Below are 26196 nucleotides of genomic sequence, written 5' to 3' on the forward strand. Positions count from 1 at the left end.
GAATTAGTCCTAGTGTGATACGGGTCACTTAATCTATTCGCAGAACATATGCAAACAAAACAGACTACCCTGTCTACCAAAACTACTGGCCCACCATCGTAATGTAAGTAGCGCAAACCATCAGCTTTCAACCGGCAGTGCCCCACTGGCTTTATGGATGGAAATCTGACTACCCTGACAGCCTGTAGAAGTCCTAGCCGTCAGTGTAAAGGCATCTCACCACCCACCCTATTTAGGGTGACAATATGATGTGAATTTTTTATGTGTCCATCACAGTCGGGGAAAACCTTTCAGAGATGAATGCAAAAATTAGTATAATGACCACCACACCCAGTGGGGGAAAAAAATGCTGAGTGTAAGGGCCATTAATAAATACATACATATTCACTGAAAAAAAACAAGGGTTACAGGGGCGTTATAGTTAGGTTTACATTGTACCCACACACAACCATAGGAATTCAGCTGTTTTTGTTATACTTCTAGTTATGTTAAGAAACTCAAACTCATGGCCTAGAGTTACTTAACAGCACAAGTTATAGTTTCTTCAGATAAGTATAACTATGACTGTTAAATTTCTATGGGTTTTTTGTGGTTAAAATGTGAACCTAACTGAAACGTCCCCGTAACTTTTGTTTTTTTCAGTGATTTTCTTTTACTGTACAGTAATATATAATTGGATTTGTTTGTACCCACGGGTCCGCAGGGGATCGGTGTCCCTAGATATATTAAGGTTTACTTCTTTAATAACTCCAAAACTACTTAACAGATTTACACTAAATTACAATAAGGGTTCTTTCTGGACCAAGATCTAGCTTTCTGCCAAATTTGGTGTAAATCTGTTCAGCCTGTAGCCGCAACTAAAACTTGGAAAATCCCAATATACATTGAAGGGGGAAAAATCGTTTTGGCACCCCCATTTTTCTCAGTTCCCGCTTGGCAAATCACCCCGAAACTTTCTATGCAAAACTAGGCAAAGTAGGCCACTTTTTGGGGGAAATTTGCAAGTTATTAGCAAAACAAAAAACTCTTTGTCTATGGGAAAAGTTGATCTTAACTATAACTACCTACTGGTGGCTAATAGGTAATATAATAATATATATATATGTATATATATATATATATATATATATATATATATATATATATATACACACACACACACACACACATATATATATTTATTTTTTAGAAACTCCTACTTTGAGTGTTTCTTTTTGAAAAACTAAAAAGTTGGTGGATAGCCATCAAAATCGATGACCGCCATCCACCAAACTTTTGGAACCTTCAAATGAACCGCAGTGACAGCGATTCCTCTGAAGGTACAGAGCTGGCTGCTGGCCTAGCAGTGATCTCTAAATATGGTGATCCTCCGTCTCTCAAAATGACGGGCATAATGTCCCTGCCACCCTTACAGACAGAATAATTGCCACTATACTCTAAATGAGGCCCAAAACTCCACTGCATGTTGAGTTCATAAAATATATGTAGCCACTGACAGTCATGTAATTGAAAAGAAGACAACTGTAGTGGGAGAGGGAATTTAAATACACAGTGAGCAGTGCTAGTTGAGATGGAACAGCTCATTTAGATGCAGGCACGGTCTCAACATGGCTTTTTTTTTGCCCCAGCCTGGCATGTATTTTTATCTAAATAAATGGAAAAGCTGTGAAAACCTTTTTAAACGTAAACCTAAAATAGCAGACACGTGAAGAAATCACTTAAATATTTGAGAGCCATCTAAATAATATCTAAATGAGTATTAAAACAAATAGGCGAGCAAACCGTATGATACAAAATAATTATGGATTTCACTCTATTTTTCACCTATGAGCACTAGGGTCTTCCAGTATAGCGGAGTATAAACAGCTCTTATTTTTTCTGAGAAAAGTGGCAACCCTAGATGCAAGCTGGAAAGCAACCAGACCTGAGGACAAACTCTACTATGGCTGCCACCACACTCAATGTCCTCATGACACAACGGGCCTAGTTTGACGTGGGCCGAATGGTGACGAAGTAATTTCAAAACACTGTAAATACCATTACCACGGGGAGCGGTCCTTACCGGATACGGTAAATACTTTCTATTCCGTGTTTTTCTCTTGCAAATTGATTATACCATGCAGGGTCGTTTAGTGTTTTTTGACCCACAGATTTTTCCATATTTTGCCTTTTTTGAGCTGCTACCGGGGTTGACTTGCTGTACACTTTCCGGGAGGAACAGTGAATGCAATAAGTGCAGCATAGCTCTGAATACCTGTGCAAACCTGAGTTTGCAAAGGGATAGGAATTTGAACTCCAGATTCTAATAGGGACCCGCGTTTCTAGTCCTGGGTTTTCACTTGACAAACTAGTGTGTTCTTAGAGTTGCATGCTTCATGTGGTTCTGTTGATGTAGTTGGACTATGCAACTGTGATTTGTAACAGAATGAACCAGGACAATGAAAACTGACTATCCAGCCCACAGATGCAGGTTCAAAGTATGTAATGGGTCAATTTCTTCACCTATCAAGGAGCTAGCACACACCCCGGCTAAACACTTGGAAAATTAGATACATTCACAAAGGGTAATGCGTTACCTCTGCTCACCATGGAAGATCTTTAGCATACAGTGTTTATACAAATATATAAACTAGGGTAGGAGAGACAGACCCTCCAAAATTGGTAAGGTGATATAAACCCTTCGCTCGAAGGGACTTAGATTGGACTAAAGGTCTTCCTGGTGATTTCTCCACTTTTCCAGCCCAACGATGCCTCGCCAACTCTTAAGAGCATCCACCGGTGAAGGTTAAAATAAGCTGTTCCAAAAGTTGATCTGTGTTAGTAAACATTTCATCCACTCACTGGCCAAGGTGCCTGTTTCAGGTCAGAGAGTAAATAGTATTACGTGGCCATGATTCCTATCACAATGAAGCAAGCCAACCACTAACATAAAACTGTTGTTCAGCAATTTGCCGTGTGATCCTCCAGGTTCTACGCATCAAGGCCGTGAGTTGAGAAGGACGATGAAGGATTATCTACAGGGAGATCATTCTTTTGTATCCTTTCATTATCCTAGATGAATCTCGAGGATTATTTCCTTTTGTTGGATGTTGATGTCTCCATGTAGCTTTTGGCCATTTAGCAAGTTGGTCGTCATGTATTTGTGTTGGCGCGGAGATATGGTGTACTGTGGTCTATCAAGTAAGTTAGCTGGAAAACATGAACCTCCCATGGAGTGTACGTTTACAGATGGTTTGGTTGATGTAATGGTAATGCCATCGAAAAGTATCACATATATTGTCAATGAAATTCATAGTAAATTTTCAATTTGCCCAGGTGCCGAATACCCATGCACTAGTCTTGCTGAAAGTTTCTTACTCAAACCTGTTAAAGGAACGCTGCGGCCATTTTGCTTAGTATAAGCTCCTCCATTTTGTTAGTGGTACCTGTATGACACACAAACATACAAACAACACTTTTCCTATGGTCTGTACACATGCCAAATTCTGCTTTGTTGCATGACTCCAAAGAGCTTTGTGATGCTTATCAGTTTCATCCAGAGACACTAATGTCCTCTGTGATGATCCGTAACTTCAAGAGCAGCTTGCCCTAAAACTGTATTTATAACCCTGTGGTCAGCCAATGTCATCCTTTTCAAACCTCACAGTTTCACTTCCTTGTCACCATAACAGACTTGCTTGTGAGATTAGGAGAAACTATTTTCTTAGCATGGCCTCTTTAAAATCCAAATTGTACTATATCCCTAACATCTTCTATGCCCGAGGCTTCCTGTGAGATGCTTGAATCAGGAGGAGGTATGTGGTTACCCAAGATCACGCTGCGTATGTGAGGCAAGCCATTAATTAAATGGCGTGCTGAGATATTTTACTATATGGTGATTGTAATGGGGCAATTTCTCGACCTATCAAGAAATAGTTTTACACAGAAGGCAAAACCCTTGCAAAACTAGGTATGTTTGCATAGCACTATGCATTACCTTTGCACACCATGAAAATTCTTTGGCACATAATGTTTATACAAATGTAACCCTTCACTCGAGGGGCCTTAGATTGTTCTAAATGTCTTCCTTGTGATTTCTCGACTTTTCCTGTCCAAAGAAGCCTCTCCAGATCTCGAGAACAACCTCCTGTGAAGTTCAAGATAAGCCGTTCCTGAAGTTGATCTGTCCTTATTAACTCTTCCTCCAGTCTTTGGCCAAGGTATCTGGTTCAGAGCTAGAGAGTAAAAAGTATTTCTTGACCAAAATGATACTTCACGCAGTCAGGCAAAACAACCATAAACACGAAATTCTCCGTTTCTGTGATTTGACGGGCGATCCGCCATGGTCTGCGTATCAAGGTGGTGCGTGTAGGAGGACTGTGAAAGATTATCTGGAGGGAGATGCATTGTGTGGAATCCCTCACTCTCCCAATGTCTAACCTGCAAGGCGAGGAGTATTTTCCTTTTTGTTCGAGGTTGGTGGCTGCAGGTCGCTGTTGGCCTCTTGGCGAGTTGATACTTTTGTATTAGTGTTGCCAAGGAGAGAGGGTGTGTTGTTGTCTTCTTTTTGGTGAGTTAGCTGGAAACCATGAATGTTCCATTGAGTGTACATTTTAAGAAATATAGGTTGTCATTGGCTTGCAGAATGGAATATTTAAGAACATACAGAATATATCCGTGCATTATGGAGTTAGGTTTTAATTTCTATGAGATACCCAAGAGGAGGAGCCTGCTCCTAGAACCGGAGGGCCATTCTCTGGTTCTTATGGGCACAAAGGTCACTGAAGCCTATACTCAAGGTCAGAGACCCTACCATGGGTTTGATGGTTGCGGACAATCAAATCACCAGAACTTGGTATAAGGAGATATAAGGAGGGTCCAATGAGATCTCAAATGGGGTGTGAGCATTGTGATCACTGGAGGCAGTACCAGGGGTAGTAAGAGTTTACAATCACAGGATTCTCTACTCTGGGCCGCCGGGATTCCATCTGGACTCTCCTGAGAAGGCAGCATCATGGCCACCTATGTCTGGAACCTAGGAAATCGGGATTGATCAACCCGGACTCACATAGAAGGGAGTTTTGGGGCAAATAACCCCGTCTCCAGGGCAAAGCAGTGACGAGAAAGGAACAATATAGTAAGTGAATTAAATTTATTGAAGTAATTCAACTTGTGTTTGAGGAGAAGAGTGACTTTGTTGCGTGTCTCCTGCCTGTACCCCTTGGTCCACGGCACGCTACCAATGAAAAATAAGCACATTGCTTTTAGCAAACAATCTAGCTGAGGACTATTCTTGATAATTTCCAAACATTCAAATTATTAGAGCTCCTATTTGCTCATAGTTAAGGATTTATTTACTTTCACATGAACGTACGCGAATAAAAGTTTGATTTACCACTTGCATGTATAAAAAATGTAAACAAGAAAACTCTAGACAAACCAAATGGAATATTTCAAATTAAATTGAATAAATAATTTTTTTGTATAAGTACAGAATGGCTTTAGTATTTGAAGGTTTTAAATTTACCACGAGCAGTGCCCAGGCAGGTTTACTAAAAGCTACATGCTTTTTCTACTATGAAGCAATGTATGTGATCCAATTTGTTCCAAAGGCAAGAGGTTGGAGACCAGAGTACTGCAATTTGGTGTCTGCACCTACAGCAGTAGATGGTTGTGACTACAGGATCCTGTACCCAGGACAGGCGGCATCTTGTCTGATGGGGAAAGAAGAGCTGATCCAGATTATCCTACCCCAAAAGCATCGTCTGGAAGGGATAGGAAGTGGAAACCACAAAGGCTAGATCCAGTACCCAGACTGGAAGGGCATCCTATCGTAGATGGAATAGAGACACATAGCCAGAGGACCACGGTCATCAGGTACTCATATCGGAGGGTGCTTAGTCCCTGATCTACACGGACACATCTTCACTTGGGCGGTCTACAGGTTCTTGGGCAGCCCTAGTGGTCAAACATCCGCAGACTTTGGAGATGCTAACATGCTGGCTGCAAGGCTCGGGGGCCTCACCTTGATTGTGGCCCTCAAACATCCTTAACTCAGGATGATGAGGTGCTGGAGAAAAGGCACTGGGCGTCACAGGGTGTCAGAATTCAAAGCGGTTGAGATCTCTAAAAGTCGATGCATGGAAGGTTGGGAAAAGCAATCACAAGCCTCCCGAGCCCTTACTGCCAGCGGGCACACGCTGCAAACCACACATGGATCTTCATCCTAAAGGAGACAATCAAACAGACCATGGCAAAGCTAAAGGTAATCAGCAGTTTGTTCCAACAGCCTCTCGTCACTCTCCGCAGACCTCATAACCAGTCTTGCGTTGGTCGGGCAGCGGTATTGGGTCTTATAATGGCGGGACTTGTCAAACCAGACTCCTCATGGCAGCACTTGTAGCAGCTGGACCTGTTGCAAGGTCTCTACACACTGGGCATTACCTCCTCTTTGCTTTCAGTTTGCAGCAACGATAAGTCTTTTTTCTGAGTCTAGGAGTACATTCCCTACTCGTTCCTGGGAGGCAGCGTTGGTCTGCTATCTGTGGTCCTTCCTATCTTTGCACCAGTGTGCAGAACCTCTTTAAGTCATAGGATGACTACTGATTTGGCCAAAAAGGCGAGCTTACATTAAGAAACAGAGCTTGGGGGCCCAAGTCAACTGACCACTCAGATTAAAGATGTTTCCAATCTTTTAGAAGGAACCAATACTTGCAAAATACATCTTCCTTATACAGTTAATTTCGTGGCACCAGGCTCCAGAAAGTGCATGGTCACTCTGATTGCCTTGGCTATGTTCGGCATCCCACAATCTACCACAAAAAGTGTGGGGGAACAGGAGCGCTTGTAGGTCCAGCATACGTGCTCCAAGATAAATCCTAACAATAAAGGGTATGCAATTCCGGGGGGCAGAGACTGATGCCAAACAACCACTGGCCAATCAGGTCTGTTGCCGCTCTTGTCGCCAGCAGATCAGTGCACAGGAAGTGGGTGATGGGCGGGCAGGCCATATCCTTTGTGAAGACGTACAGCAGTGGCCAGATCTTGATCACAGTGTATTGTTCGGGTGTTGGCCCTCTCCGGCTGAACTGCTGCAACCATATTCATGCAGGAAAGTTGAACACAAAATCACCATGTCTTCTTTCAATGAATCCAGAACCCAGACACATAGAGGTCAATTCACAAAAGAATTTAAGAGTACGTATAGTAGTACTACAGAAGTACGCTTACATACGCCGACGTGAGTTTGTGAATCAGCCGAATAAATAAATTAGTGCAAAAGAGGGCACAATCCTCTCTATTTGTACTAATATGAATATTAGCCCAGTATTCTCATTGTATATGTTTTGGGCACTTCACAAGGATTCTCTCACGTCCCTTTGTGAATCAGCCCCATGAACAGGACTTTACAGTGGTTTCTACAGGGGGAGGGCAGCTGAGCAGGAGGCATTCCGGCAAGAGTCACCTTTCTGGCTACTGCTCTACCATATGGAGAGCCAATGAACCTTAGAGGCTGAATATGCTGGTTGGGTGGGTGGGCCGATCTCTAGCTACCATTAAACCCTCTAAGAAACCCTAGAGCCTTACCATTTGGCTAACACTTTCTCCCAGAGGGTAGCACTCTGTTGGTGGGTAGCCTGCAAAACACCTACCGCACACGTTAGACGAATCAAAATAAGAGAGGTTTTTAGATCTCGGCTGGCGTTGGAGCGCGCATGCGCTCCTCGCCTCGAGACTTATAGTCAACAAGTTTACTTTTACCAAAGAGCTTTAAGCCCCGCCCCTCTTTCCCATTGGCTGGCGTCGCCGTTTATGCTAAATGGTGGCCAGCCATTGGGAAAGAGCTTTGTATGTTGCCTCCCTTTGGCTTTTTTGGACGACCCACTTGGACGGGCTCTCCTGCTTTCCTTCTGGCGTAAAAGGTTTCTTACCTTTATGGGGCCATGTGTTTAAACACATGGCCCCATAAAGACAAGAGATCCTTTTTCACTTTCGGGAAAGCGTGATGCAATTATAAAGAAGCGGCTGCCTTTGCCAAAGCCGAGAGCTTGTTTTTAACAGCGAATGCCCATTCAACGACCTCCCTGCTGCACAGTTTTCATTACAGCACGCGTGCATTTACCGCACTACCTGGTGTCAACTGGACCCCACACGCTTCTGTTCTCGCGCCCATGCACATAGGATGCGCTCATGCAGAAATCACTTTCCGTGTAGGTTATTGAAGTTAAGTGCATGTCAAATACCCCAATAAAAAAATAAAAATCACCCAGAACTATTCTGTGATTCACCACCCTCTTAAACACTGAGTGCCTATTGTCACCACCCCTACAGCCACTGCACACTGGAGGGCACCACGGACCCCGGCACTCACTCAAGTACCCGGTGTTTGTCACCGCTGTTCCCCGTCGGTGTTGCCTCACCGCCCCCTTTAAATGTGTCTTTTCTTAACACTAATTCATAAGATCTGAAAGTAGATTTTTATGTAGTTGTCCCCCCCCCCCCCCCCTTCCCGTCATTTTCGTCCTAATGGCCGGAGCTGCCGACTTTGGAGGTGTGGAACCAGGTTTGAGTCCCGGCATCGGCTCAACACCCTGTGATTCTGGGCAAATCTCTTCATCTCCCCGTGCCTACGGCAGATGAATGTGTCATTGTGTAACGTAACTGGTGCTCATATAAATCGCTCCAATACCTTCGGGTCAAGTTCGCTGCGACATAAAACTGCAAATAAATAAATAAATAAAATAAAAAAAATGACAGCTGTGCATACAGAGTGAAATAAACAGCCTCAGGCACTGAATAGATCCCACAATCAGCCCACACCGCAGCTAAACTGAAACGGAAGACACCGGTGCATGCATTAGAACAGAGGGCGCATTACAGCCCCCAAGGGAGCGGATATCACAATACCAGATATTCGAATGAAGGCCTCCACCTAGCTGGAGTGGTGGGAGGACGGGGGGGAGGGGGTGGTGGAAAGAAGTTACAGGATGCGAGGGAGTCAGGGAGGAGGAAGGAGAGAGGGAAGTAGAAGAGGGTGAGAGGGAAATAGAAGAGGGTGAGAGGGAAATAGAAGAGGGTGATAGGGAAGAAGATGGGTGAAGCAGGGCCACGTGAACAATAAAAGGGATAAAGAAAGGGAGGAAACTTCTGTTCGAGGGAAGAAGAGAAGACAGAAAATATGCAAGGGCTCAAGGAAAGTCCCACAGATAGGGGGGGGGAGGAGATGAAAAAGAGGGAGGAAGGAACAAGCATTTGCAATGCAATAGGTCTCGCATTTGCACAAGTTTGAGCTATTGACATTGCAAATGGCAATACCTTTTAGTCTTGTTTTTGATACATAAAGAAAAGGCATTGTCATTTGCAATGTCAATAGCTCTAACTCGCCTAAATGCGAGACCTATTGCACTGCAAATGCTAACAGCTGTCCTGCAGTTCCCCCGGGGCACAAGCAGGCATCCACTTCTGTGAGGACGGCTGATCTGAGCAAAAAGACATAAGTGGATGCCTGCTTGTGCCCCGGGGGAACTGACATAAAAAAAAAAAAACACACGAAGCAGCATTTTGTTGCTATGGCAACAAAATGGCATGGGACTGTCCACACAGTCCCACGGACATGCACATGCAGTTTGCAATGGACAAATGGTGAGAGCAGCCATCTTTGTCCATTGCAGACACGTGCATGAGAGCCCTCGCAGAATTGATTACAAAAGGTGCTCTCCTGGCTAGAGCAGCGTATGCGCTGCTTTCGCCAGGCGAGACCTAAAAAGGTATAAGAAATAAGATATATCAAGAAAGGCGCAAGCAGGGTTCATACTGAGAAGACGAGGAGAAGAGAAAGATAGCTGAGGAGAGAGGAAGGAAACCAGATCAACAGAACGGGGGCGCTATTGTGCACCAGCCTTCCTCTGCATAAAATACATTTGACGCTGTCGAGTTATCATCCCCGGCTTTCTCACCCTGTACACGTCAATTTACCATGGATCCAATGTCATCAGTAAATCTTACACCCAAATATGATACGTTCAGGGTTACTGGAATCATGCAGCAGTTCAGGAAAGCAACAGTGGGGGCGAGATCTCCTGTGTGTCATCTCTCACAGACATGCCTCCTCGGTGACACAATCAATGACGTCATCGGCTTGGCATCAGACTGGTGTTTTGTTTGCAGAGAGCTGGCAATGATTGCCCAGGTGCTGCCGGCGGGGCTCGAGGCGCACCGACTGAGCCCTGCGAGTCCCCATACAGTACTGGAACAGCAGCGCGCACTGCAGGGTGGCATTGTGCGGCTTTGGCCCTAGCTCTGAAATAGCAAAGATAGCGGCTGGACAGGGTTGGGGGGTGAATAGCAGGCAAGTGTGCGTGTCCCAGTCCTAGAATAGAAGGGTCTGCTGGAGGCCTGGATTACGGTTGTGTTTATGAGTAGTGGCCGGCAGGGGAGGGGGGGGGGGTTGCTTTGGGCAGCATTGCGGTGCAGGGTCCCTAGGACGGGCTGTTGTCATGGGTGAGCTGGGCCCAGGGCGCCAATCTTCAGAGGGGGCGTGGCGTAAGTAACGGTCTCCATGCAGGTCATGCAGACAGCAGAGACGCTGTCACCTGGCCCCAGTGGTGAAAGTTCTGTTTTTAGCACCCACCCCCCACCACCTTTCTTGTCCTCCCACCCCTTTCACCCCTTGCTTCCACAGACTTTTAACCCCGCCCCTTCAACAAAAAACTTGGCACCAGCGCGAGGAACTAATCTGAGTGATTCAGGTGAGCTGGGCGAGGTGCCGAGATGTTTAGGTTCAGAGGCCAGTCACAATTCTGGGGTAGACAGTCAGGGACTCATTATATTTACAAACAGAGAGGGCACCAAATTTCTTTCCACCCAGGGCGCTATCCTGGTAAAAGACAATTCTGACTAGGCAGGGCTGAAATAGGAGGGTCTGCTGGAGGCCAGTACAACTGCAGTTACGTTTGTTAGGTCGGGTGGTAGAGTTTTGGGGGCGGGGGGCAATGAGGTTGGTTGTGGGTAGGAGGAGTGAGGGCAGGGTTGAGGTGCATTGGCAAGACCGTGTGATTGCCCCAGTGATGGAAAATAAAGGGCTGGCTGTGGCCAGGATTGAGGTCGGTTGTGAGTGAGCGGTGGCGGGGTGGGATGGGGGCATTGGGAGGGCTGGTGAGGTGTTCTGTTGTTCGGCACCTGCCAGTGTTTATTGTTCCCGTCTTTAGTACAAGCATTAAAAATGCAATAGGTCTCGCCTTTTATTAAGTTAAAGCCATTTGCTTTGCTATACAATATCATTAGCAAAGCAAATGGCTTTAACTTAATCAAAGGCGAGATCGATTGTATTTTCAATGCTTGTTACGGAACTTATAGAGTTGGCCAGAATGAGAACATTCGGAGCAGATGGTACATTGGTTCTGTGACAGAGACACACCCCGGGATGTGATAAGGCAGAGGGGAATGTAAATCAGACTAAGGAGAGGTGAGGAAGAAGATGGAGGGGAAGAGACAGAGGAGGAGAGGGAAGAGAGGGTGGTAGACAGTGAAACGGGGACAGAGAGGGAGCGAGAGACCACCAACAGTTTAAGCGCGGATAACGCCAGGTGTGAGCAGACAGCAGTGACTGCCTCTGTCTACAGATGAGTCATTACATCTGTGTGATGACAGAAGAGACACCTGTGGACAGAGAGCAGTGACTGCCCCTGTCTGCAGGTGGTTGTGACATTTGTGGACAGACAGCAGAGACACCTGTGGACAGGCAGCAGTGATGGCCTGTGGACAGACAGTAGTGACTGTCTCTGTCTGCAGATGACTGTGACATCTGTGGACTGACAGAAGAGACACCTGTGGACAGACAGCAGTGACAGCCTGTGGATAGACCGCAGCGACAGCCTCTGTCTGCAGGTGGCTGTGACATCTGTGGACTGACAGAAGAGACACTTGTGGAGAGTCAGCAATGACTGCCTCTGTCTGCAGGTGGCTGTGACATCTGTGGACAGACAGCAGAGACACCTGTGGACAGACAGCAGTGACTGCCTCTGTCTGCAGGTGGCTGTGACATCTGTGGACTGACGGAAGAGACACCTGTGGAGAGTCAGCAGTGACTGCCTCTGACTGCAGGTGGCTGTGACATCTGTGGACTGACAGAAGAGACACCTGTGGACAGACAGCAGTGACTGCCTCTGTCTGCAGGTGGCTGTGACATCTGTGGACTGACGGAAGAGACACCTGTGGAGAGTCAGCAGTGACTGCCTCTTTCTGCAGGTGGCTGTGACATCTGTGGACTGACAGAAGAGACACCTGTGGACAGACAGCAGTGACTGCCTCTGTCTGCAGGTGGCTGTGACATCTGTGGACTGATAGAAGAGACACTTGTGGAGAGTCAGCAATGACTGCCTCTGTCTGCAGGTGGCTGTGACATCTGTGGACTGACAGAAGAGACACCTGTGGACAGACAGCAGTGACTGCCTCTGTCTGCAGGTGGCTGTGACATCTGTGGACTGACGGAAGAGACACCTGTGGAGAGTCAGCAGTGACTGCCTCTGTCTGCAGGTGGCTGTGACATCTGTGGACTGACGGAAGAGACACCTGTGGAGAGACAGCAGTGACTGCCTCTGTCTGCAGGTGGCTGTGACATCTGTGGACTGATAGAAGAGACACTTGTGGAGAGTCAGCAATGACTGCCTCTGTCTGCAGGTGGCTGTGACATCTGTGGACTGACAGAAGAGACACCTGTGGACAGACAGCAGTGGCTGCCTCTGTCTGCAGGTGGCTGTGACATCTGTGGACTAACAGAAGTGACACCTGAGGACAGATAGTAGTGACAGGCCCTTAATTGCAATAAATCGCAGTGATTGGCCAGTGCAACAGAACCCAGTCAGCGCCTCCGTGACAAGGCCAAGCTAGGCTGAAGCATGACTGCTATTTCTGATGTTTCCATTCAGAGAGGGCGTGGCCGCACTGCTTGACCTTTGACTGTCGCATCAGGGTGGGGCCGAGTCTCATTTGGATGTCAGTCGTCATAGTCTGAAGTGGGAACGTGAGCAAAAATGTGATGGACTGGAATGCAGCCCAGAGTAATTAACAGAGTCCGAAATTAATGTAACCATTTCATTCCACTACCTTGTTTAACCTAAGTGAGTCAAACAAACAGGCATGAGTATAAACATTGAGTGAGAGTAGACAGCAGGCTTCACTCCAAGAGTGAGAAGACAGCAATGCCCGCGCCTTCGATGTGAGCAGATAGCGCTAACCAGGGCTTTAAGTGGGATGAAAAAAACTGGGGGGAGGGGGGGGGTGTCTCTCAAAGGGGCGTGGCCAATGTAATTAAGGATGTGGCTTAAAAACACATAAGCTAAAAATCTTTCCTTAGCATAGTGTGCTGCCCGACTTGTATATTGCTGTTTCTGTCATTGCATCCAGATAAACGATACAACAAGAAACATAATCTCTTCAACAAGGCAGGACTTTTGGCTTTGTCAGTGGTTGTTAGTTGAAAGTGATAAATCAGCATCTACCATGGTTTGTATATGATATTGAAAAAGCTCCCACTTAAAGCCCTGGTGACACCACAACAATGTTGCTGCGCCTGAGTTTCAAAAAGAGAAGGGAAATCCAGAGAGAAAATGATTCTTTAGAGGATTTCCCTTCCCTACAACGCTCACCTGGCATGACGTCATGCCGTAACTTCTCCACTATTGAGAAGTGAGCAGTGTGAGCACGCGCACATGGATGTGCCTGCTGTCACTGCAGTCCAGAGAAAAACTGACCGCCTGTGTCAGGGCACAAAACGGAGCCCGATAGAGACCCGTTTCGAGCCTCCCTTTAAAAACAGCCGGTGCTCAGCACCGGTGAGACCCGGCCCACTTAAAGCCCTGGCACTAACCATAGAACTGCCTCGTGGTTTCTCACCCTCATCATCCAGCACACTGCAAGGCGCTGTATTCCATAACACGTGTTTGGGGGAGCTGGGGGGGGGGGGGGGCAGTTTTATTTAGCACGAACTCCACCCGAGGGTATTGGAGCGCTTTACATGAGCACCAGTTATGTTACACAAGGACACATTCATTTTAAGTAGGCACAGGGAGATTAAGTGATTTGCCCAGAATCACGGGATGTTGAGCCAACGTTGAGACTTAAACCTGGCTCCCTGGCTCCAAAGTCAGCATCTCTGGCCGTTAGTCCACATCCGCTCCCACATTAACTGCATCTCCGTGGTCTCCACGCACAACATGGAAACACTAACCACATAGGATCAAAACTGTTGTAAAGCAGCCACTGGAATCTTAAAAAAAGAAAAGCAATCCTCTTTATTTCATGTCCCAACTGAGGACATTCTGGAACATTCTACTCTAGTCAGGAGGGCCGAACCATGGGACGGGTAATAAGGGGAGGGGGGCAATTAAGGAAGGAAAAGCAGAAAAGAAGCAGGGGTAAAGGGGGAAAAGTTACGACATAGACAAAATCCTTCCAAGCACACAACCTGCACTGCGTAGCATGCAACCCATGTAGGGAAGCGTTTCAGTGACCTATAGAAGGGTAGTAAGCGCTATATAAATGCTGCTATACAACACGACTCTACCACCTGAGTGTGAAAGGCAGCAGCCACTGCCCACGTGTGAACTGACAGTAGTGACAACTCCGAGGTAAGAAAAGCATAGAGTCAACGACACGTACAATACCGGCAGAACCCCGCAGTGAGCAGAATGCAGTGACTAAACTTAACAGTGAGTATCAGCGGAAGACGCACGCAGCTTTGGGTGTAAACGAACAGCACTGACAACCCTGAGAGTGTGAGGAGACCGTAGAGGCAGCCGGTGACAGCCCTGGGGTGGGAAGGCGGTACAAAGAGCCCACGAGTGCCAGTAGAAAGAGGGCAATTTCCATTTTGTGGGCAGAACAGTGACTGTGGTTTGAGTCGAGTAAGAGCAGACACCCCTGAAAGAACTGAGAGCGCACCAACTAGTGACGGCACTTGCGGGTGGACAGACAGCAGCGACAGTCTTCGGGTGTGCACGTAAAGCACCAAGATTCAGCATAGAGCAAAAACACAAGCTCTAGTGAGAGAGAGCAGAGACTGGTGGCAGCCCAAGCAGTGACGTCTCTGAATGACAGTTGTGACGACCCCTGGGATATGACAGTCAGGGAGACAACCCCACTCTACGTCATCACGGACACTGTCCCTAGTCATGAACTTTTCACCCCCAAATCACAGCCATCAGTTGTGCACATCTCATTTCGTCAATTAAAATAAATCCGTTCTGTAACTCCCAGAATGCATTAGGGTGTCATGAAAGCAGAGGAATGTAAACAGTGACTGTGATGGCATGGAATGAGGTGAACACCCTAATGACAGCGGCGCCTACAGTGACTGAGCAGAGGAGCGACAGCCCCGGGGGCTGAACAGACAGAGGCGTAAATATCGATGGGGTGCAGCAGGTGCAGTGACACCAGGGCCAGAGTCCCGAGGGGCCACGGAACCCTGATTATTTCATATTGTACTACCCAAACAGCAGACAGAGGGTCTCCTTTTCCTTCCGCTGGGCATCCGGAGAGCAGAGCCGATACTGAGGGAGTAGAATCACTGCAGCGGCGTTGCTATCACTGGGAGCAGCAGGTGCAGTGACACCGAGGTCCATGGGCGTGACTGCCCCACTTTATCCCCATTAAAGTGTTTTTTTCAACTACCGAACCAGAGGATGGGACCCCATTCCCCTTACTTGCTTTAGGGCCCCTGACACCCTAGGTGCGTCACTGAATGAGTCCCCCGGAGTGAGAGCACACAGTAGATAAACTCACGTTGTTGTTGAGCCAGGCACAGGCACAGGGCCAGGTGGAAGGCCAGGACGCGCCCCAGGATACACTTCATGGCGAAGTTCAAGTGCCGACACCTCTCTTTTCTTCCCTCCTCTCGCCGCTGTGTTACGGGCCGCTTCTCTTCCTCTGGCGCTCCTGCTGTGCGGCTCCCTCCTCTGCCCTCAGCGCGCCTCTGTCAGTCAGTTTGTCTGGCTTCCCCCTCCTGAGGGTGCTTTAATACCAGCAGCCCAGGGCTGCCCCTGCCAGCAGCTGGACACGCCCCTCGGTGACTCACGGCTGAGCTCACCACTCAGCGCGCAGCCCATGCAACTACTCAGTAATTCTCTTCCACAACAGCGAGTAGTGGCGATTACTCCATGCCTGTATTACAATCGACGCTTTTCATTACCACGTCGGTCTGTCGTCCAACAGCCGCAGTAATCCTGGCAGACAATGACAGGAAAGTTACCTGAAACTCCTCAAGGCTTCCCCACAGCCTGGATCAGGAAAACCACACAGCTGTATTGACACTTTAATTCACTGCTGAATTACACAACGTTAAGCCAGGGCACAAAACAGCTCTCAGAAGAACCTCTCCCTTCTGCTTACGTCCGAGTAGTGGTTTTAGACAATACGTTTCAGGTTTCTTGCTCACTTCCCTGAAATCCACATGTCTCCATTCCACAGTTCAGCATGGCAAAGTATTGTATTGCAATTGCATTTATATAGCGTTTACTACTCCTGATGAGGCGTCGAGGTGCTTTTTCGGTGAATAGCACACTACCCCGGAACCCAAAAGGATTAGTAGTGAATTAGTATAGTGTAATATGAAATTAATTTGAGTGGTGGATATGTTAGTCAGTTATTTGGATTGAGAAGGATAGTTGAGGGATGGAAGAGGGAAGGTTTGCATTTATATAGTGCTTGCTACCCCTGATGAGGTAAGTGCTTTTTTGGCAAATAGCACGCTACTCCGGAACCCAAAAGGATTAGAGGTGAATTAGTATATTGAAATATGAAATACATTTGGGTGGTGGATATGTTAGTCTGTTATTTGGATTGACAAGGATAGTGGAGGGATAGAAGAGGGAAAGGTTTGCATTTTATAGCACTTGCTACCCCTGATGAGGTGTTGAAACGCTTTTTGGTGAGTAGCATGCTACTCCGGAACCAAAAAAGGATTAGTGGTGAATTAGTCTAGGAAAATATGAAATTAATTTGAGCAAGTACACAAAACATGGCTGTGTGTTGCACATGCCAAGTACGCTGCCTAAAGCCACTCCAGTTTTTATTATCCAACAACACAATCTTTTGCCTTTTGGGAAAGCACACTGTTTTAATGGACACAACCACTGGCAAAGCCCAAAGGCTCTACTTTAAGATGTTAGAGCAGACCTATTGGTTTTGTAAACAATTGTTTGGTTTGGCATAATACATGGCTAGATGTATTCCAAGATGGAGTCCGAGCGTGTATACGTGTGGACGTATGGGTGGGCATCCTGGAATTCTTTCAAAGACTAGCAATATGCAGGTTACAGGCATGCATGCACATAAATCAGATAACATTTAGAAAATACATTTCTTAGAGTTTGATAATAAAAAAACAGGCCCAAGATGACCACCATGTCCTTGTGCATGCACATGTGTTTGAACTCTCTTGCATGGATCTTGGAATGGTTTGGGTCAAACTATTACAAAACTCATTGCAAGATGGTTGCCAATGTGTCGGCATTTGTGCACATATGTGCTCATGCACGGAGGTCATCTTGGAAGTTTTGTTAGTTATATTTTGCTGTTAAATTCCTGTTCAAAAATGGAAGATAGCCATTTTCAAACTATAAATTTAGATTAAATTGAGGGGTGTCTTGCAAGTGGAGAGAAGTGATCTGGCAGCAATGTGAAACTGCGGATCCTTCGCAAAAAAACAAAAGCGGGGGTAGGAACGGTAGATGAGTAGGTTCAAGGGCAGTGAGAAGAAGCAACATTTTCCTAGGACTCAGAATAGAGTAGTCTCAGATGAGAAATTGCCGACCGCAAGGACAGACCGATCACGGGCATTTGTGCCCTTCACTGCTATTTTTCAGAAAACAAAGGACTTTCCAACCGATACTACGGGATTATATTCATGTCCTTCGATACTATTTAACACCCTGAGGAAGCCCCTGGCCGGATGGCCATGTAAAAGGGGCGAAACACGTGTTGGCTGTAACTTTGTGTTGCTCACCCAAGAGAAAGTCTCATAAAAACTGTATAAAACACTTTTACAAAAAGATGAAACTGCCTTCTGGAATTTTTTCTGCAAAAGAGATAATAAATAACTAAGATTTGCCCTGACACCCCTTTAGAATAGAGTAGTGCCTGTTAACCAAGGAATTCTTGCAACACAGACAGCTATGGCAAAGTACCCTTTGCTGCATGCGTGAGCACTGAGGTTCTAGTGCTCAGTAATGCTTTGCAAAGATGACCTGGCAGATGTTGGTAACTGGGGTGCCTCAGGAGAAGCCCCTGGTGCAGACTTTGGTGGCCCTACTGAATTATCACAAATGCTCTCTGGAGGGTCTTTTTAGGACAAAGGCAAGACAGAGCAGACCAGAGGTTGACCCAGCCAGAAATGGTGCGTTTGGTTGCCGCATTGGCCTTCTGAGCTTTAGCAAAGTACACAAACAGCTGCCCATCCATACTGTCCTGAACAAATGGTCTATTTGGAAAGACACCACATGACTGGGGTCCAGCCCATGAAGCGTTTCCTCCTACTTGGTAGGGAATAGTTGAGGAAACGCAGTAATAGACTGAGCCACATGAAATGCAGAGGCAGCTTCAGCAAGAATGATGGGCAAGTGCGACAAAACTATTTATAAGGCTAACAAGCATCTGCAATGCAATAGGTCTCGCATTTACGCGAGTTTGAGCTATTGGCATTGTAAATGACAATGCCTTTTATTTATGTTTTGGTTTTTAAAACATAATAAAAGGCATTGTCATTTACAATGCCAATAGCTTAAACTCTCGCAAATGCGAGACCTATTGCATTCCAAATGCTTGAAGGCATTTCGGAGTTCCCCCTTCTGTCTCCCATGACCCCTGAAGAGCTCCCCATTTGCTACGAGTTAAATAAACAAGCCGGTGGTCACAACTGTGCTCGAGAGACCCTCCTGCAGTAAGAGAAACTCATTAAAGAAAATAGTGCTTACAGACTAAAGAAGACATACCGTGTAACAGTAGAAGTAAAAGGACCAGTCCTCATGGGAGGTTACGAATGAACACAAGACGGTACTAAGGAGGGACTAACAAGCCTAATAATGAATCAGAAGCCAACATTTAGGAAGGACAATGACACAAGCCAATCACAAATATGGGCAGAGAGTGGGTGGGTCTTCAAGTACATGCTCAAATACCGCATGGCTCCTAGAGCAGCGCATGCGCTGCCCAGGCTCAACCTAAACAAGCATTGGCATAGCCAATAGGTCTCGCCTTTGGGACCTTATAAGTGTTTAGCCATGCAACAGTTGCATAACTAAATACTTATAAGGTCCCAAAAGCGAGACCTATTGGCTATGCAAAGCGGCCGTGCGGCCGCGAAAGTGATCGCGATCAAACATCAAACGGCCGGGCGGCCGCGAAAGTGAAAGTAACCTCGGTCAAGTGCGGCGCGCGTGCCCGCGCATATGCACTGTAGCTCTAGGCTGGCCTGGTAGCACTTTTTAGAGCCCTAACAAAATGTCTCGCCAGACCAGCGCATGCGCTGGGTCAGGCGAGACCTAAAAACTGTAAAGGCTGAATAATGCACATAAGGTCTGAAATTGTCTGACCCTGCTCCACCAACCACAGAACTGTTTCTGGACAATCCGCAAAACTAGGCATGTACTCCAACAGTGACTGACACCATCAAGAAAGTCACAAAACGTTCAAATCACACTGTCATTTACATTCCATTAGTATTCAGTAGTACTGTTTTATTTACCAGATGAGGCCCTATACAATCTCCTCGTTCAATTTTTATTAATGTTATAATTTTTTATGAATCAAGTTATTTTTGGATAATAACTTTTTAATTACACCTGGGGTGAGCTTCGCCATCCATACTTCCCTTGCCCTCATTCTTTCCTCTAATTTGTTATCGTTACCCTCCACTTAATTCTCATTCGTCAATTTAACACTGTGCCTTAACAGTTTAACGTTCTTATCTACTCCCGTTTTTTTAACGCCACTGTATTTGTTTTCCTGGTATAATATTCCGAGATTGTTGTGTCCCGTGGTCACAGTACGGCGAAACCTACGTCACCCCGCAACAGACGCATTGTTTGGTGAGCATTCGCCAAGCCATGCGGTCGAAGGAAACAAAGCGCCGTTGCTTAGGAGCAATGGTGACGCAATACGCGATGACGTCACGTGTCCTCGTACGCCTGGAGGCAGTTGCTGCTGTCTACTGCCTGACCCCGTAGGCATGAGAGTGTAGGAATAGAAAATAGCAATAAAAGTCAAATAAGCACATTTTACTGATACAGCGGTCTTAAAAAGGTTACCTTGTCGTCTTCTGACGACCTTCAGGATCAAAGCGTCCTCACCTAGGGTAGTGGGCAAGACGACTTGTTTTTAAAATGTACCTGCATCCGTTTATTTTATTTAAGCATCTATATTTTGATTTATTTTGAAAACTACATACCGACAGTTGCACGTGGCTGTAGGGCGCATTTCCTGACAGCCAGTATCAGCACATGTCTTCTATTGTTTGTCATAAATTATAGTATCTTGTTCCTAGTAATGCAAATCAATTCTTTGTGAGTGATGATCTAATACATTTATTTCTGATTAGCTGCTAGGTTGTGCAACAGTGCAACTCTTCAACATGTTTAACTTGTACTGATGCGTTACTGATGCCGAAGCACATTCTTTCAGGTTTTGCCTTGGCAGTTGAAAATTGCTTGTGAGTGTCTTGCTTCTGTCTTTTTCAGTTGCATATTTCTATATATTTTATTTTCTTGATATACCTTTCCTATATTGTGCACGCCATCTTGGAAGTAAAGCATAGACAATCTTCCAAAGATGGTCATGTGTGTGAACACAAATACGCACACATGGGCGGTTGTACTGAAATGATTTTTGCTAAAATTCCAAAATGTCCTCGATGGGTATGCAAGGACGGGCAACTTGAAATGAATTTGGCTATAAACGATGATGATACAAACAAGCATTGTTAAAGGCAGTTACCTGCATCCATATTTAAGGCCTGCTGGCTTTGCCAATGCTTTTTAATTTTACACTGGAATGCTGAAGTAATGTGCATGCAGGCTAGAAAGCACATACATAGGCATTATTAGGCAAAAGAGAAGTTCTTTTACTAAAAAAAAAGAGAAATCAGATTCCTCTGGCTTTTAGGTGTAGGCACCTCTGTACTCAAGATTGGGGCAGAACATGCTCATCACATAGCAACACTCAGCCATGAAGAACCCCAGATAAAGGACCAGTCCGGCTTGTGTGGTATGCTGTGGGTGGTAAGCGGCTCAAACTGGGGTAGAATCTCCTTCCCATGACCGAAGAGTGGACAAGGAATCAATGGGAAAGAAATGTGTATAGTTCCTCATTGGAATGCCCCCACTTCCTTCAACAAAACTCCACTCTTATGGTCAAACACGGTCCCTTCGTCCATTATCGACTTATTTACTTGAAGAAAGTCTCAAAGTAGCAAAACAACCTTCTCTGTACAGATGTTCAAACTCTGGAATTCAATGCCTACTCGAAAAACAAGTATAGACAACACCTCCCCAAATCGGATAGCATTAAAGCGTGAAAGTTTTGACTATTCTCTCATATAATTGATGCTACATCCAACAGCCTTCCAACCACACACCCCTAAAAGGACAACTTGGACAACGCTGCGTTGCACGAAAGGGAGAGCAGAACAGCGCCATATCTGCTACGATGTGGCTGTGGGTTCCTCTCTCCCGGAGGTAACGCACTTTAGGTTGCCATGCACCAAAGTAAACTCCCTTGGGCCATTGTGCAAAAGTGTGTGCGTTCTGTAAGGAATAGTTTTTGTACTGGAAGAGGACTATATTTCCTACTTTTCCCCACTTTGTATGTGTGCTGTACAGTGCATAACTGATGCAGAAGTGCTTTTTAGGTCTTGCCTGTCTGTTGTCCAAGATCTACTATCTATAAGCTAATGCCTCCAGTGGACATTGGGTCAGCCCCTTATTCATGAATGGTCGGCTTTCTTTGTCTATCACATTTTCATACTCCTAACTCAATAGCTTTCTCCTTTATACTTGTTTTTGCTCCATCCCTCGAGCATACTTTCCCTACCACAGTTTTAATTTGATGAATAATATCCACCCACTGCTGACATCAGGGAACTATTTTTCAATTTCATGTGAAGTTGGTGCAAATCCCGATCTACGATTGTTGTAGAAAGGGATTTGTGTAAATACCTATTGGTGGTTGCATGGGAATGCCCCCTTGACGCAGTGTAACACAAAGTAGCCCCTTGCACAACTTTGCGTTACTTTGTGAACTATCTAACGCAAATTCTAATTTCCACTGGATAGTAAATCCCAACATAGCACTTTGCACTGGGTTTGCGTTACAAAAGTAATGTTCAGACTTGGGTCTCTGGTTGGAGGACTTTTGGTGTTTGGAGGTCTTCCACCCTTGTCTTTGTAAAAAGCTGAATAGTCACTGATTTGGGCACAAGGATGGACTGAGAACATGATTTGAAAGGACTTCTGGACTCCAGCCTGAACACTGTGTAACTCTCTCATCACACTCGTCAATTACTTTAATGTGACCTCTTATCAAAATCAGCACTTTAAAACAAATACATGAAATAAAAGGAACTCTGGTTTTCTAAAAGCCCAAAATACTTTAAAAGGTTTAAATAAACAAAACACATGTGAAGAATGACTAATATAGTCAAGGTTTTGGGGGGGGGGGGGGAGCAGAAACACGCCCCCTCTTAGTAGAGTGCAAAGACATTAACACAAGGTCGCCCAAGGTGGAGCATATTTGTGTAACTTCTGCCCAATAGACTGCATGATGACTTTGCCAAAACCAGTTGGCTCATGTCCAGCAGACGGTCCCAGATCACACATCGACAGGAGGGGACTTAATGCACCCTCTTCAGACGTCTGTTCTTTTCAGAAAGTGTATGAATTATTCAAAATATCTTAATTTTTTATTACTGAGACTGGAATAAATCATTTTTCTTGACACGAGTAAACATACCAGGCCTGAGACTGGGGGTGAGACTAGGAACAGAGCTATCAAACGTGCAGTAGGTGCAGTGAAACCAGTGCCAAACCAAAATATGCTTGCCTGTTTTCTTGCTTACTTACAGCAGCACCCATGGCACCTTGCCTACCCACGAGCTCAGACCGCGCGGGAAGAGAGAAACCAGCAAAATGCACCAGAAGAGGATCTGGACACAGAGTGTGGCCTAGGGTAGGTCCCTCAGGAATGTATCTCATGACAACACGAGCGACAGTAGCTAATCCAATCACACCTGCTGCCAATAATTATCATTTAAATGTAAATATTTAAAATTGAACACTATCCAGGAACACCGAAGGCGCTCTATGGAATTCATTAGCTGGGAAGGTAGCGCAGTGGACTAAGACACCTACTGCAGAGTTCTGTGTACAAGTTGTAGGGCACAGCTTGCATTCCTACCAAGTTTGCTGAAGTGGTTAATGTCCTCACTACTGCAAGCTGAAATTGTGTATGCTGCAGGTCAAGTGTTCGAATCTCAGCTGGGCCTCCCTGTAAAACCATTAGAAATGAGAAGGAATCTTCCCTAAGAGCAGATCTACTACAACAGCTGATATTACAACACTTGAACATGGATATGCATTTGCATAAAACCAGATTTAGTGGAAAATGTTTGGTGTAGGTTAAAAGGTCAAGTGACAGTTGCACTATCAAGCCAGACCTAAAAATCCATGCACATTCATGATTGCCCTCCTCCCATCTGTGCTGCTGCCACGGGTGGAAAAAGACTATAAACAAGCATTTGCAATGCAATAGGTCTCGCATTTATGCAAGTTTGAGCTATTAACATTGCAAATGGCAATGCCTTTTATTTATGTTTTAAAAACGAAAACAAAAATAAAAGGCATTTTCATTTGCAATGTCAATAGCTCAAACTCGCGTAAATGCAAGATCTATTGCATTGCAAATGCTTGTTTTTTATTGTGCCGATGTAGCACACTGATAACAGCACTATGGTATGTCTCGAGTTACACACACAGAGGACTCGAGTGACACTGCGATGCCTCAAAGCTGGAAACACAGCGTGAAGTTCCTCATTCTTTCGTACGTCCTGTGCGTTGGTGTTAGACTGTGATTCCCAGTCTATTCTCTTTCGTCGGCATGTTAAACATGCATGCTTCATTCCCTTCCATTCACTTGTGCGCACGCATCGTGAGCGCGTCTCTGTGTAGACTCGGCAACTACTCGCCCTCAACTTCACACGTCTAACTGTGCCTGCTCGCTGGAATCAGCCTCACGGAAAGCTTTCCTTTAAATGCGTTGCTCATGCGCTTAACAGCAGCGTGTGCGCCAACAGCAAACTGCGGCCAAACAGCGAGACAAAGTTCCAATTTCACCTCAAATTCAGTCAAAAACTCCCCCGCTCGGTCTTCTCAGTCCGGCATAACTTATGTTAAGCACCATACACGGGTCTCACCACTTTCTTGACAATACCACAATGAATACTAACCTTCACTATAAATGTCTGTGCAAATCTCGTCAACACGCTGGGTTCTTCGGTGGGTGACATGCCCTCTGACACAAAAACGGATCCAGATAGATGTGCACGCCGCCACCCTTAGAGGATCTGACATAAACAAGCCGGAAGTCAGGCGCCCTTGGCCGGGACGTGGGCGGGGCCTGCTCCGGCAAAAACAGAAACCGGCGTGCCGTGCTAACGCGGGGCTCCCATGCTGAAGGGAGAGCCCCGCAGTGGCGGACAGACTGGAGAGAAGCCCCGGGTCCCAGGAGGGGGCCCGGGTGAAGAGTGCAGCGGCCGAGGCTGCCCACGGCAGCGCGGGGCTCCCAGGAGTGCAGGGAAGCCCCGCAAGAGAAGTGCTGCAGCCGCGAGGAGGAGCCCCCCCCAGAAGAGCAGCCGGGTGAGTGAAGAAGGGCTGGGGGGCTCCGTGTGGGCAATTGTTGGTGCCTGATAGAGGCACAGTGTCCTTTTGGCATTCTGAGCGGCCCCATCTTGCAGCGGCCCGCTCCAACTTGCCTCGGAAAGGGGACAGGAGATGTGCACATCGCGTGTGTGAACGTGCGTGTTCACGTGCGCGTACACCAACTCTAATCCGCCAAAAGCCTGCGTGTGCCCATCTCCTGTCCCACTTCTGAGGCAAGTCAGCAACAATAGATCTCGCTGGCGGACAGCAGCGCATCGCGCTGCCTTCGCCAGGCGAGACCTAAAAAACGAGTTATGTAAGACACTTTTACAGCATTACATAGCCATGTGTGTGCCCCTGAAACTTCAAGCTGAGGCAGCTGTGGATAAATAAACAAAATGATCACAGCTGATTGGAGGGCAAGCACTTTTTTGTGGAAACGCACAACATCTGCCCAATCAAAACATGTGCTCCTGTCTCACATGTGAGTGGAGCCAATGCCCCTCTCTATGATTCTCACATAATTGCCTGGGGACAGCTGTGCTGTCAAACCAGACCATAATAACTGCCCCATGCCCGCCAGCATTAAAATGGACATGCACGTAACAGGATTTGGGGCTCGAAATTGCCCACCCCTCAAAATCATAGAAACATCTGATTTTGACATCTGAAAGTTAAAACTTGCAGCCCAGCTGCCATCTTTGCTCATCCCGCGTTATCCTACGATACATTTCAAGATGGAAAGGCATACGCTCCTTTGTTACTCTGTGGGGACTATTCACCAGGGCATGTCGGAGTAGATACAAGAGTACTCCTGTAGCACTCTTGCACATACTCTTACGTGCCTTTGTGAGTTGGCCCCAACACATCCAAAATGGGAATAAAATGTGACCATTCAGGGAATATTTCATATACTGTTAGTACAGATGCAAAGGACTGTGCCTGCTTTGCACTCTTAATAATGGGGGTTTGGACTTTTTACAAAGGCGTGCCGGAGTATGTAAGAGTACTCCGGTAGTAGTGCTTCCTGTCTTCATAAATGCTTTTGTGAATAGGACCCGAAGCATCTAAAATGGTTCTATGGCAGAACATTCTTGCTTTACTAGTACAACTGGAAAGGGCTCTGCACTCTTTACCAATAGGGAGTTTTATGTGTTTGGAGTTGATTCACAAAGTTTCTAAGAGTACATAAAAAGTACTCCTGTAGAACGCAGAAATGTTTTTGTGAATCGGGTCCTTTGTGTGTTGTTGAGTTTGGGGTGTGTATAGCCAAGACAGATAAGTTTCATTGTGCTCCATTTTGGTTGTGTTCACG

At 46.1% G+C, this 26196-nt stretch overlaps 1 protein-coding gene and 1 long non-coding RNA gene across 3 annotated transcripts in view; one reads left to right on the forward strand and one right to left on the reverse strand.

The window, feature by feature from the left end:
* The window catches only part of ECM1 (extracellular matrix protein 1), a 44564-nt gene extending 28353 nt beyond the window's left edge, over positions 1 to 16211 (reverse strand). The window contains exon 1 of the mRNA XM_085638964.1: positions 15760 to 16211. Within this exon, the coding sequence (XP_085495090.1) occupies positions 15760 to 15829 (70 nt within the window). The 5' untranslated portion in view covers positions 15830 to 16211. The remainder of the gene's footprint in view (positions 1 to 15759) is intronic.
* Positions 1 to 26196, forward strand: part of LOC146772730 (uncharacterized) — a 463041-nt gene that overhangs the window by 313375 nt on the left and 123470 nt on the right. The window lies entirely within an intron of this gene.

This window comes from Triturus cristatus, chromosome 12, assembly GCF_964204655.1.
Source record: "Triturus cristatus chromosome 12, aTriCri1.1, whole genome shotgun sequence".
Lineage (NCBI taxonomy): Eukaryota > Metazoa > Chordata > Amphibia > Caudata > Salamandridae > Triturus > Triturus cristatus.